A 14,836-nucleotide genomic window follows, 5' to 3' on the forward strand; every position below is an offset into this window, starting at 1 on the left:
GTTATTTGCTGTCCTTTTTGCTAACTGTATATCTGTGCATCTGTCTGCAATAGGGAAACTGATGTTTGAAAGAATAAAGCTGAACACGTTTTTAAGATCTACAAACTCAAGCAAATGTCATTTATAGTTTTACATGAACAATCTGGAATCTTATTTAAAAAAAAAAAAGTCCTCGACTACTTTTGTTTTCTTTTGTAGACGTATATTTCTCCTAGTGCTGCTATATTTAAATCTGAAGATGGTGGAGAAGCAGAGGCCATGTTAAACAACATGAGAGTTTATGGGACGTGCATTATTGCACTCATGGCGATAGTAGTCTTTGTCGGAGTCAAATATGTCAACAAACTTGCACTAGTCTTCCTTGCTTGTGTGATCCTTTCCATTATTGCCATTTATGCTGGTGTTATTAAGACTGCTTTTGATCCACCAGACTTTCGGTAAGTGAATTGTTAGGATGTGTTTTATTACTCTTGATATATTAAACTTTGAGCCATATTCTGGAATATGAGCCTGGTTGCTACAACCTTAGAATTTCTACAGATTGGTATAGACTGATGGGTGCAGAACAACCAAACATATATTTGTTCTCAGAAATTATTAACTTGTGCACTCAGATACCACCCTTGTTTGTATGGTATGTGATATTTTGGGAGGTATTTTTTTATGAGTTTAAGGTTCTGAACTCTGCTTTTTGTGGTCTTTGGTGTTTGTGCGTTTCATTTTGGGTTTGGTTTTGTTTTTTACCTAGTGGATGAATATATATCTACTATTTAAACTGAAATATACTAAAAATAAAACCAAATTAATTTCCTTTCCTGTTTCCTAACTTCTTTCCTCCTCCCTCTTTCTTCCTGCCACCTTCTCACCCCCAAGAATTGAGAATATTTTGTTGTTTGTTTTGGGGAGTTTCTAGCAAACTTCTTTGCTACATGTTATGATGCAACACCATGTTTTAAAGATTTTCTTCCTCATTTAAAAAATACTTCCCTACTTCAGGATTGAGAGGATAAATGCATCAAAATGCTGTGAGGCAATAGGGGCTAGGTTCACACAAAGATTTAAGAACATTTTTTTTTTTTTAAAAGGCAAACAAACCTCCCCGACTTCCCCTTTATACTGTGGATACCAGAATGCAAAACTGGTCTCAAGCTCTTGTCCAATTTAACTGTCAGCATTGGCCGTAGACAACCCAGGGACTCAGGCTGCTCATGCCCAATCTTCATTCTCAACTGAGTATTAGGCATCCAGGATGGAGCCCTGTCTGTTCTTCAGGACTGGGCTGGGGAAACCTTGGATCCAGCTTTGGCAATTGTGAGATTTAGGATCTAAAGAATTAATTTTTGGAGGAAATTTGGCCTGATTCGGCGGCTGAATCTCGAAATCTGAATTGAATTGGGAGACTAATAAAAAGGTCCGAATCAATTCAAAGCTCTCTTAATTGGTTCATAAAAGATTTGGAGCGCTTCGGAGGTTTGGGCAGTCCCTACTCGCAGCTGTAGGGAGCTGGACCCAGACTCCGTGCTGGTAACTAGAAAGCAGGGCGGGCGGTGGGGCTGAAGGAAGGAAGAGAGGACCATGGAGAAATCCATGCCAGACCCCAGCCCCATCAATAACTGCCCCACCTGGCCACAATGTCCTATCTTCTTTTTTTTTTTTTTTTTAAGACCCACACTCATTGGTTGCTGCAGTGGTCATTGAGGCTTCTGGGAGCTTATGGCAGAGCACCTCACGCAGTGTGGGGCACTGGGGGAGCAGCGGGAATCGCCCCTTTGCCTGGTAGGAGCCCATGAGTGCGGGGCTTTTTTTAAGACCTGGGACACTGTGGCCAGGTGGGGCATCCATTGATGGGGCTGGGAGAGTGAGTGTGGGTTGGGGCCTGGCTGATTTGGAGATTTGGCTGAATCAATTTGGGACAGTAACTTGAATTGCCAAATCGAGTCGCTGCCCCCCAAATCGGCTGAATCTGAAGCGAATACTAGCTCCTTTGTGCAGGCCTATTGTATACCCTACCCCAATTATGACACGTACTACTATGCCAGATGTGCATGGCAGTATGTGTAATGTTTGGAACAGAGCATAAAATCCCTGATGCCAATTGCACCATTATTTTTTATCTTGCAGGGGCCTAATATTCTTGGAAGCCTTGCCTTTTCGTCATATTAGTTTACTAGTTGCTTTTCAGGTTTCCCTTTTTGTTCTGAGGAATTACATGCCTTTTAAAACCACTGCTGTTTTCTTGTGTAGCATGCATGCCATAATCAGGGATTTTACTTTCTGCCCCTTTTGACTTTGGAGTCTTCTTGACTAGTCCATATGGTTTCATTGAAATTTCCCTTTACAGAACTTAGTTTCATGTATTTCAGTTCTTGGGATCTCACCTTCCATAGGATATTGAAGTATAATTTCAGTTAGTTAATGGTAAGCTACTGCTGCTTCTTAAATTAACACTTGTGCCTGCCTGGTATTGTTACAGTAGTAATACTGAAGAACAAATACTGTCCTTGTATACAGACATCTGCTGACTGTACTGGAAATTGGCTACATGAATCAGATAATAGAGCTAACTCTAAAATCTCAAAATGAAAAAAAGAGGCCTACATAACTTGTTTTCATTTTTAATGATGTCTAGAACCATATTTAATAATAATTACATAGGTTGCTTAGGTTCTTTGGGTAAATGTGGTATCTTTTCTTAGACCAACCAAATGGTTGGAGAAAATTGTTCTTTGCAAGCTTGCAGGCACAAACACCTTTCTTCAGGGGTAGGGAGAGTCTGCTGTTTTGTGTTCTCCTGGGTGGAATAGAAACCAATATGCAAAATGCAGGTCTGAAAATAGAAATGCATGGCAGTGAGGATCAGAGGCCATGGGTGGGGTAGTAGGTGTGAGAGAGATGTGTGGGGTGGGAGGGGGAATGGTGACCATAGAATATAGCTGGTAAAATGTTGAGAGGTTACCTGGGGTTATCCAATGGCAGGCAGGTATAATGTGCCATAAATCCACATCTGTATCTAGTCTATGATTTTTTTTATATCCAGTAAACTTATGAAGTGAAGTTCATAGGCTGGCCTGCAAAAGGTTTTTTGTAAGCTTCCCTTGAGGATTAGAACTGAGAGATTGGAGAGAGAGTGGTTGTCTTGTGAGAAGTGTGCACCCACAGAGTCATTGGGTATTTTTGTCTTTGATAAACGTTTTGGTGTGTTCATTCTGGTGCACAGTTGTTGTTTGGTTTCTCCTATATATTTTCCACCAGGGCATTAGGTGCACTGGATGAGATTAAATTTCTAGAGGTACAGGTGTAAGATCCAGGAATGGTGATGGTTCTGTTGTGGGATGTAGTTATTGTATGTTGGCAGGTTTTACATCTTTTGTCCTGATATGCTATGGATCCATTTGATGCGTTTTGAGCCATAGGAAGTTTTGCTTTTGGTGATGAGGTTGGCGAGGTTTGGTGCTTTTTAAAGGCTAGGACAGGTGGTTCTGGGAAGATCTCTTTAAGAATTGGGTCTTCTAGCATGGGTTGCAGTTGTTTGAGTATTTTCTATATAGGTTCCAGAGAAGGCTGGTATGTCGTCATAACTAATGGTGTGCAATTCGTGGGGATTTTCTTTCTGTACTGCAGCAATTCTGTGGTATCCAGGTAGCTCTTTCAAAGCATGATCCATCTCTCTGGAGGAGTGTCCTTGTTGAGTGAAAGCCCTTCTGAGATTTGAGGCGTTGATTGAAGATGGTGTTCTCAGTGCAAATATGGTGGTTTCAGAGGGTTTAGCTGTATATTACAGCTCTTTTTTGGGTGTGTTTTAGGGTGACTGCTGGTTATGTGCAGATATGTATGGTGGTCCGTGGGTTTCTTGTATACCATTCTTGATATTGATCATGGTGTCTAAAAAGGAAGTGTTGGTGCTGGAGTATTCAAGAGATGCATCTTGATTATTATACTTGTGCTATGGTAATGAAGGACTTGCAGAAAGAAGAGTATTGACTAATCAAACTGAAGACAATCTATTAAATAACCATTGTTGTGTTTTATCTTGGATCTCTTTTCCATGTAGTATTTGTCTTCTTGGAAACCGTACATTGTCAAGACGCAACTTTGACACTTGTGCCAAATTTACTAAAATAGATAATAAAACAGAGACTACGAGGCTGTGGAGACTCTTCTGTGACAGTGCCTTGCTCAATGCCACATGTGATGAATACTTCAGCTTAAATAATGTGACTGAAATTCAAGGAATTCCTGGTGTAAGCAGTGGAGTCCTGATTGGTACGTGAAATCTGAACAGTTAAATTTTTAAGATTTTTTTTTTTTTTGTGCGGAGTGGCATTTAATTTAGTCCCTAGCTCTTACTGTAAGTGTGGTGTGCATGTACATTGGTTTTTTTTAATTTTTATTTTTTTGGTGGTATGTCACAAATATCAGTTTGTTTTATGAATTGCATGCATTTTGGAAAGTGTTTCTTTCTTCTGCTAACACTTAACAGTATTTTTTTTTCTTTCCATAATCAGATGACTCTAAAACAGGTGTGTGAGAGAAGCTGACCAAAAAGTTTTTTTTTTGTTTTGGAATATTACTATTCAGGAAGTTTTATTTGATAGTGTTAATGGTATTTTTTTAGTTTCTCTTTCAGGTTTTTTTAACTCAGGAAAAATGCACACTGCTTGGGTTCTGTGAAGTTAATAATCATGCCTTGAAACCTTCCATTACAATGTACTTTTAGCTAGGCTGCTTTCCTTACTTCATAGGCACCAGTTGTTTCTTCTTGGTTTTAGATGTGCCCAAGCTGCCAGTGGTTTACTTAGAGGAATGGAGGGGAGTGGCTGATATCAACAGCTGTAATTTTTTTTTTTGAGGGAGGGAGATGAAACCTCTTTAATAGCTCACGTTGTGTTGTAAATGGTCTGTATTAAATTTGTCAGAAGAAATAAATCTGGATAATTTCTAGATATAATCTTAGATCCATAATTTTTTTTCCTTTTCAGAAAGGATTCAGTAAAATCTCACGGATAGGGTAATATTTTAATGCACTAAAAACGCATCTAATTAAATGCAGATATATTTTAAAGGAACATTTTAAAAAATTTTCTTGGGTTAGTCTGGGAGTTGGAATTTTTTATTTTTATAGTATGTGCAGCAAGAAGGAAACGGGTTTACTCCATTGAATGTTTAAAATCCAAATCCTGTAATCTATTGATCATCGCCACCTATTTTTTTCCAAGTAGCTGATTGTCATCCCATGTGCTTCCAACATGAGAAATTAGCTCTTCCTTTTTTGTATGGGGGGTGGTCACCAATCAAAACAAACAACCAGAAAAACCAAACCCCACCCCACAAACCAACAGGGAGATCTGTTTCCTGTTTCTGTAAGAAGTGTTCCAGAAATATTATGTGTTACATTAAAAAAACAAAAACAAAAAAACCCCATCTGATTTTATAAGACCATTTCTTTGTTTGAATTGGAGACAATATTGTGTTACCGTTTATTTCTGGATAATACTGGCTCTTGCTTGTTTCTTTCCAGATAACTTATGGAGTACCTATTCAGACAAGGGATCAGTTGTTGAAAAGAGAGAACTGCCATCGCTTACTGGAACAGAAGAAACAAAAGTTGCAGGATTACCTTATGTTTTCACAGACATCATGACTTTCTTCACCATGCTAGTAGGGATCTATTTTCCATCGGTGACAGGTCAGTACAGCTGTTTTTCACAAAAGAAAATAAATGTTTCCAGATGAAAAGATGCTGCTTGTGCTAATTGTATGCGACTGTTGGCACTTGTTTCCCTAGTTTTGGCACCCTTGAAGGGATCTCAAAGCACCCCACAGTGCCACAACACCTTGGTTCAGAATCACTGAGTTGGGGCATTTATAGATGTGCTTCAGGAGGTTGGGGGACACTTTAATTGGCACTGCTTTAAGAGCTGTATTAATTAAAGTGCCCAGAGTTCATGTGTATCAGCATCCCTGTGCTGAAAAAGGAGTGGGGTGCTTTGAACTAAAGCTGTTCGAAATGAGTTTTAGTTTAAACACCCCGCTGCCACTTTTCAGCATGGGGATGCTGATGCACGTGACACTGGAGTCTGCATTAATTTCCATTAATCAAGTCTGCTCCAACATGCTGTATTTTTAACACGTCAGAGCAGCCCTCCCTATACGTGTATAGGAGCCCTTGGAGACTAATATGAAGGACTTCTGCTGTAGGCTGGTGGTCTCAGTTTTATGGTTTGTTTATGCAAGAAAGGAAGTTTTGACTGGATAATCTTGATAACCTTTCTGGGTTCGGTTTCCTTCGATTTTGTTATCATCTTTCTCCTGAGCTTTCAGTAATAACTTTTTATAAAAAATATGCCATATTTAGAGTGTATAGAACTATATTTTATTTAATTGTAACCCCCCTGTTTCAAGACTTGCATTGATTTCCTGGAGGGGTACTGAGAAATCTTTGGGACCTAGCTGGTGTAACTTCTCACAGGCTCATATTTTAATTAATCATCAGATTAGGTGACAGGAATTTTCCCTTGCATCAGGTTTACCTGGGGCCATTTTGTAGCATGGGGCATGATCCACCTCCTGGCACCACCCAGGCATGTTTTTATATAAAAATTCCCCAGCATCACAGAGCCTGAAGACATCGTTGGCCCTCTTGGTATATCTCCTGTTCTTTCTCAGTAGCCCATTATAGTTTTTGTCCTGGGTATTTTTTTGTACTAAAGGGTCCCGAGTTTGCCATCAGGTTTGACATGGTACTCTGGGATGTGGTTTGGAGAGGGGCTGGACCTTTTGAATGTGAACATCTAATTACACGGTACCTACAGTTGCAGGGGATTGGACACAATGGGGGTGGTCCCTTCCAGCCACATGTTACTAGTGATCTGCCATTTCCATTGATTCTTTATCAGGCACTCAACAGGTCATATGTAATGTACTCTGTGAGCTGCCTATAGTTTCTCTCTTCCAGAGGTGGGATAAAACAATTGAGTGTGAGTTTGAGGTCAGATTGTCACTACATTCATGATGGCACTTGCTGTTGGCGCAAGGACCAATAGCAAGTGCAGGCGCAAGGACCTACTTTGTTACAGATGTGGTGCCTCATTTCACCAGTCTCTCTGGGGTCCCTTGGGCCTGGTCTACATTTTGCTGGAGCATTTCCTCACTCTTATGGATTGTTACCTCACCTGGACCTGGACTGTAGGCTCCTCACTACCCTTCCCATGTCCCTGTCACAGCATCCACCCCTCCTAGCTTGCTTTCTTCATGTTCCTTGCACAGTTTACCTACTAATGTGAGAGAGTGCTTATGCTAAGCAAGGCCTAGCATTAAAAAAAAATGCACTAAAACTCCCAGAATGCTTCAAGGAGGTTGAGGAGTCAGCGATTGACATTCTGGTAATCACTTTCTGACCCTTAGATGAAAATACTGAACTTCTGACCTTTTAAACAAATGATAAAAATAGCAGACATGCCGCTTACATTGTTAAGAATAGGAAACTGCATGGCTAAACCGCAATGACGAAAAAATAACCGCATATTATGTCAGTTTTGACATTTTAACCCTGCAAAAACCAGCAAAACATATAGATGAATAATGTATTTAGGTTATAGAAAATTAGCATAAGAAATGTAAAGGTCATTAAGAATTAACATAAGAAGCGTAATGATTATAATACAAAGCGTATCACCTGATATTATAATATAGATAAGTTAACTAAATAACCAATAGAAGTAAGAATTAGAAAATGCATATGCATAAGTGTTATCATATATAACTAATAGTAAAGTTATGTTAGATGCCTCACTTCCACCATGGGGACAGTTTTGTATCTTTTGCCTAAAAAAAGATAAGGGACTCCTTTTAAATGAGCTGTTGACCAGTTCTGAGACTACTGAATCCGGCAGCCGCACCTAGCCTCCGGGTTAGAGAGCAAGGGCTTGATTTGGGAACCTCGTGAACCAACAGACCTCCTTTAGTTTATGACTTTGTGAAACAATAAAAGTTTTAAATTGAACAGGTCTGAGCCTGTGCTTAATTCAGTCCTATATAATTTGGCATTGAGCTCCCACAACTAATTTTGCATCCCAACTTTGTTGACTAACCAAAAATGTAGTTCTTACAGGCACAAGGTGTAAACAGGTCACTCCAATGTTAGTTTTTAGCCTCAACATTTGTCACATCTGAACTATTTCTTGGTTTTTAATAAAATCCTTATTTTGGGTTGTGGCTTCAGAATAGTTTGTTACCACCTTTTCCCTGAACCACCTGAAGTTTCTTTTTATGATTTGAGTACAAGCTCAAGTTTCTGAAGCAATGAACGGTTTAAAATTGTAGGTATACTTTTCTGTGGGTTACAGAATTTTTTTTCCCTTCATTCAGTCGGGTCTTGTATTTTTTTTTTTTTTTTTTGCTATGACCACATGCACATGTACACAGAGTTTATTAATACTTGCATAATAGAATTGCTAATTTTTGTGATGCTTTATAAAGCTGATTTTTTTTTTTTTTTTTTCTTCCTTATTTTTAGGTATTATGGCTGGTTCTAACAGATCTGGTGACCTTAAGGATGCTCAGAAATCTATTCCAACTGGAACAATTTTGGCTATTTCAACGACATCCTTCATTTGTATCCTTTAACGCAATCAAATAATTATATATTTTTTTCAAATTATATATTGGAAGGCATAAGTATGCAGGACTTAAGACCTTCTCATTTTTTACTGGGAAATAATTCATGATGGGTGCTGTTTACAACAAACAGCAATAGCAGCACCTAAACTGAGCGGAAATCCTAAATATTTTCTATTTATTCTCACAATTCCAAGTTAAAATAAATTTGTAATGGGTACTAATCCAAGGATACAAAAATCATGCTGGTTTAATTCTTTTTGCATATATTTTGGCCTGGTCAACGTGTTGAGTTTGTGACCCCTTGCAGAGCTGTTCTTAAAGACACAGAGTTGCTGTCAGTCTCAAAATTTATTCAGCATGCTGGGCACCCTGAGCAAGCTCAGAGGCCCCGAATAAAACTGTTAGAGGCAATTTATAGTTTACAGACAAGATGTGCGTGCAGGTGGGAATTTTTCACTGTGAAAGAAAACAAGATATCAGGTTAGTGTGAGAACTCTTAATTGTTTCAAAACTGGTTTTTGGCTGCATGCTAACTAATAGGGAGCAGAGCTGTATCTTTGCTTTAGACTTTAAGGCGACTAGGCCTGTGTCTTAGCCCGTCCTTGAAGCACTGAGCCTGCTTTATAGTTAACTTTTACACTATTGTTTATGGTTTTGTTAGTAAATTTCTACAAATGCAATTAGTAACTGTTTTGTTTGGCTTTCAAACGTAATACTGGATAATAATACCAGAGGAAAAACTGATGCAATGAAACATTTAGAAGTGTAGATACTGCAAATACTTATTTTACAGGTAAATATACACTGTATGTATATGTTGGTTATTTTCAATGCTATCTTTGGGATAAGATTAAATACAAGAGGCCATGAAAAAAACATTGGTAACTTTTTTCCTCTCACTAGAGCTAGAAGGGGGGGAAAAAAAGTAAAGTTTATGCTTCTGACATTTTTACAATTTTTAAGTATGGTTTTGTATTTTTTCTATACATTGAAGTATGTAGAATACAAAAGTACTCTTGTATTTCCTTCACTCTAAAAAAAAAAATAGATCTGTCATGCATAGTCTTATTTGGTGCTTGTATAGAAGGTGTGATATTAAGAGATAAGTGAGTTGCATTTAATTTCTATCTCATAAAGTGCATGTTTTTTGTAAATTGACTTTTGGATTATCTGAATCAATAGTGGCTTATTTTGCTAACGGTTTATAAGGTATTGTTTTCTAACTTATTGCAACTTCAGTTACAATTCTTAACTTCTTAGTGTTCTTGTAATGTTTACAAACAAGACCAAAGGGGAAGCTGAAGAACTACAAAAAATGTCAGTTATTAACTTAATACAGACCTGCCTTAATTCTGCATCCTTATGTTTCTGGATGCACTACTTGCAAAACCATACGAATTGGAGAGGTCTTAGTTAACTTCCTAATGATGGATTAGCATTACTAGAAGGTTAGGTGAGCTAAACACAGGGGCTAACCTTTTTTGAATGGTTTTTATTGTTGAGAGCATATTGCACCTGCGTTATGATCGCTGCTGGCTGCCTGTTCTCTGCCTGAAATTCAGAGTGCTAATTATAGTTTAATCAAATGGTGAGCCATCTTAGTCCTAGGTCTTTCAAAGACTATTTTTCACATGTCTTGCCACAGCACCTGCTCTTGAAAGTAAAACTGTAGTTTGTAGCTGTAATGGTGCTGAAGCAGAGCATTCAGGTGGGCAGCATTCCCCCTTCGTAACTTGCAACTTGTTGTTAGATAAATGCCACAAGCCTACACCAGGCTGGATTATCACAAGCTGCAAAGCATTGAAATATCATTTGACAATTTAAGAGCAAAATTTTAAGGGCCCTGTTTGTCTGAGTTCAGTATTTTAAGGGCTCTAATGTGGTGGTACCACAGGCATGTACTTCTCTGCTCAAAATCTACCATGTGCAAGTGTGTCCTGAAACTCCGGTTTTGACAACTAAATTTTAGGCAAATGTGGGTTTTAGAAACTGGTCCTACCTGCAAGGCTGCTTTCTGTCAACTGATCCTGCCATTTGTAGGTATAGTGTCATGTTCTTTTACCTGTTCTAGTGTTCTTGTAGCCTGAAAAGAACTTGTAGATAATAGGCCAAAAAGGAATTTTTACTATTGTATTTATTTAATTTTAAATTGACCTTGAATTTAAGATGGACACCCCCACCCCCCAAATAATTAGATTCCACACTACTGCCTGGCCAGCAGGAGCTAAAGTAATTTGGCTCACATTGGCAGGCTGGATGGTTCCTTTGCTGTGTGCTCATCTATTCTGGCATCTGCTGGCCAGGCAACAGCTCCAAGTGACTTGGCACGTGCTGGCCAGAAAGCTTGTATGCTGCAGAGACTATGCCTGGCCCGTGCTTGGCCAATTGCATGCAAGGAGCCCGGCCAGTTTGTGCTGAGTTGCTCTGGAAGCATGCACTGGCCAGGCTCCTTGTGTGCAGCCAGGAATGACCCAGCAGGCACTGGCCAGGCATGGTCCTTACAGCATGCAGGGTTTCTGGTCAGTGCATACCAAGTCCCTCTGACATCTACTAGCCAGGCAGCAGTTCAGAGCAACCCTGTACTGGCTGGCCATAAACCCTACACACTGCATAGTATGGATAGTAGTGTAGTGTGGCAGTTAATAACCCTGCTAACAGCCTCCTGTGCAGTGTTATTAGGGTAATGCTCAGTAAGCATCACAAAATAACAGTGCACTGGAACTACTACACAGTTAGTTATTACTTCATTAAGGAAGTACTAAACTAAATTCCACCATAAGAGATCTGCGCAATGTTTAAGAAGCACGTGCCTTTTTAAAAATCTGCATAAAAAAAATTCCACCCACCCGCAGGAGAGGCTTTTAAAAATGTGGTGGTTCTTGTCATGGTTAGTGTTACCATGTCCTGGCAATTAGCTTGATACGACAAGCAGTTCAGAGTATGTAAGCATGGTTTTCCTAGTGGTATAAATTCTTAAGTATGTCTAGATGCTGTGGGTTTTTTTATGCTTTGTAAACATGTCATAACAACAATAGTAAATGGCAGGAGTGGTCTGAAACTTCGGTTCTGATTTGATTACTATTTTACAATGAGTGTAAGAGTAATCAGTAGCTAGGTAAACCCTAAGATGCATGGTTTTATTCTAGTGTGTCATTTACTAATTGCTGACAGATAAATTAAGAGACATACATGTCGAGTTACACTTAGAAAAATTTACTTTAGCAAGACAGCAGCAAGTGCTAATGTATTTGCTTTTCCCCCAGGTTTGGAGAAGCAGTTAATGGAAACCTAGTGATTGGTACCTTGGCATGGCCTTCCCCATGGGTGATTGTAATTGGCTCATTCTTTTCAACATGCGGTGCTGGTCTTCAGAGTCTCACTGGTGCTCCCCGGCTATTGCAGGCTATTTCAAGAGATGGCATTGTCCCATTTCTTCATGTGAGCTAGTATTCCTTCTTAAATTATTTTAAATACATTTACACTTGTTGAGAAAAATAGTTTCTAATTCTTTTTATTTCTTTCCCCCTGCAGATCAATGAGAGAGAGTGGAGTTAGCCTATTTTGAGACGAGAATAGTAGACCAAGTTGCAACTGCAGGCCAAAAGCTGCCTTTATTTGTCCTTGGGCAATTTAATTTCCTTTATTTTACAGACAGTAAATGCCTTGGTTGAAACTGAGGCAGAATTTGGGCCCATGGAATGTGCAAGCTAGACGATAACCAGCAACATAACTTTTTTAGATTCCAGATTGGGTTTGGATTGTTAGTTTGTATGTTAGTTTAAATAAATTTGATCTTGGTATAGAACTATGTGATGCTATTTTAGATTCACTCTTCATAGGGAAGTGGAGAGCTACAATTGAAGGCATTGCTCATTATGCATAAAAGAGCATCAAGGCAGGCATAAATGTTATTTCCTTTTTCTCTGACACTGAATCTGAACAGCAAGACCTAACTGTGACTGAAATGTCACTTTTTCTCTGAGATGAGTATAGTTTGGAAAGTGTAGACAGCACAGTGTCCTGGGTGTTGCAGGGTTCAGGAAAAGCAGAGGGAGCTGAAAAACAAGTGGCTTAAGGTTTTAGCTTGAACAGAACAAAGGTGGTGCTGATAAACAGAAAGAAGCATTTTGAAGAGTTCACAAAAACAGGAAATTTACCTCTTTTAATAGAGGATACCCAACTCAAATATTGTGGTAGTGCCCACACTTTTCTGGTGAAGTCTTTCAAGCCTTTATCTTGAGACAAGGCAAGAAGCTAAAGGTGCCCTCATTTCAGGAGACAGTTCCTTCTGTCTCTTATCCTCTCCCACCCCAATCCCAACAATTGCACCTCCTGCCATGCCACATGTGATGGTATCCTCTGCTGCTCTGTTCCTGGCAGTCCCTGCTCCCTCCTTCTTTCCCTCCTCCTCCTTCTCCCCACTTCACCTTCTAGCCTTAGGCTGGGGTTGCCAATTGGCTAATTGTCATTTCTGGCCTCGTGGTAAATATAAGGCACTATATAAAACAGCCATAAAAGATGTTCTATGCTATATGCAGGATATTTGTATGACTCATTTCCCATTTTATGGTGTCTTTTTAACTTGGGTGATCAGGTAGTGCCCTTCCCATTTATGCCATTATTAACATGTTAATCAAGTCTTGAGTACTGCAGGGTAATGATTACAGGAGGGACCTTGCCATTTTTGGAAATTTTGAAGCTTGTAGGATTAAAAAGCATATTTTTCCTTCCTCAAGCCTTTCACTTTCAAGTTTGCTTTCTCTTGTGTGTGTATAGGAATGTGCAGATATTTGGATATAAAATTACTTGGAAAATTTGTCTTTAAATAGAAACTGTAAGATGGTTCCCTTATGTGTTAGTGGTAACAATAACCTGGCAAAAACATTTTCTGATGTTTTGTCTTTAAAGCTGGTGTCTTGAGTACATCTTGAACTACTTATTGAACTGATTTATTCTTTCCTCCCTTGCCTCTCTGCTATTTAATTAAACTGAATTAGGTGTTTGGTCATGGAAAAGCAAATGGTGAACCAACCTGGGCTTTGCTTCTCACTGCTTGTATTTGTGAGATAGGAATTCTCATAGCCTCTCTGGACAGCGTAGCACCGATTCTTTCAATGTAAGTTCAATGAGACGTTTGCTGATAATTGTATCCATTAAAGCTTTAAGAAATAAGTCACTAGGGAAATTAACTTTTTTCTTGTCTCTGAAATAAGTGACAAATCTTTCGGTTTCTTTTTTGTTAGCAACGTTCACAGTTAAAACAAGAGAATCTACATTGCCCACAAACTTAAAATCCTTGGCTGCTTCTAGATGAGTGTGGCTGTGCAGTATGTAGTGCTACAAACATGTCTACAGAACCACATACCACACATTCATATGCTCTCTACTTTTGCAAGGGAGCGCTTCCCAGATATCGGAGTCAAAAAAACATGCGGAAAAAAGTAGAGCAGCATATGCACAGGCAGCACGCTTGAAAGCGGAGCCAGGCTGCCTGGAGCTGCCCTGCGGCTGCTTGCTAGGCTCCTCATGGCTGAATTGCCACTGCTGCAGCCCTGGGAGGCCCCCAAACCCCCAGATAAGGCTGCTGGAGCCAGCATAGTGCTGGCCCCAGCCTCTCCTACCACACCTGGAGTAACTTGCCACATGCCAAAGTGCACATGGCACAGGTGTTCCACGGGGACACATGGCAGCGGTGCAAGGTGTGTGGATGTGGCCCTTGAGTTTATTTTAAAATGTAATGACCTCTGTAAAAATACTTGATGTGTAGTGCTGAGTAGCATTTTGATTTGAAAAATGAGTTGCACAGAAATCAATCCAGAATGAGTCAAACCTGACTAAAGGATCTAGGTAAAATCACTTGTAGGCAGGGAGTTATCCAATCAGAGTGGTTAGTGTCATCACATAGTATTTTAAAAAAATAGAATCCTATTTAATGTCTTTATCAGTGATTTGAAACTAAATACAAAAATATTGCTGTTAAAAGATTTGCACGTGATGAACATGTTAGAGACCAATAATGATGAGCAATCCAGATCTGTGGAGTAGATGTGGTGTGCACAAACACATTTTAATGCACTTAACTGCAAGATCATATATTTAGGAACCAAGATTCTAGGATGGGACCTCCATCTTCTAAAAAGGAGTGACTGACTAGGCGTCGAAGGACCCCGAGTGAATAACTATAATCTCCTAGTGGGGGATGTGGGAGTGCAGTTGT

At 39.4% G+C, this 14,836-nt stretch overlaps 1 protein-coding gene across 3 annotated transcripts in view; it reads left to right on the forward strand.

Annotated features, from left to right (window-relative positions):
* The window catches only part of SLC12A7 (solute carrier family 12 member 7), a 147,823-nt gene that overhangs the window by 90,680 nt on the left and 42,307 nt on the right, over window positions 1-14,836 (forward strand). For all 3 annotated transcript variants that reach the window (XM_090039288.1, XM_090039290.1, XM_090039291.1), the window contains exons 7-13: window positions 199-437; window positions 4,052-4,263; window positions 5,519-5,686; window positions 8,516-8,614; window positions 9,668-9,725; window positions 11,883-12,057; window positions 13,617-13,735. In XM_090039288.1, the coding sequence (XP_089895414.1) occupies window positions 199-437; window positions 4,052-4,263; window positions 5,519-5,686; window positions 8,516-8,614; window positions 9,668-9,725; window positions 11,883-12,057; window positions 13,617-13,735 (1,070 nt within the window). The remainder of the gene's footprint in view (window positions 1-198; window positions 438-4,051; window positions 4,264-5,518; window positions 5,687-8,515; window positions 8,615-9,667; window positions 9,726-11,882; window positions 12,058-13,616; window positions 13,736-14,836) is intronic.

Source organism: Crocodylus siamensis, chromosome 3 (assembly GCF_052110815.1).
Source record: "Crocodylus siamensis isolate JL-2025a chromosome 3, ASM5211081v1, whole genome shotgun sequence".
Taxonomy (NCBI): Eukaryota; Metazoa; Chordata; order Crocodylia; family Crocodylidae; genus Crocodylus; species Crocodylus siamensis.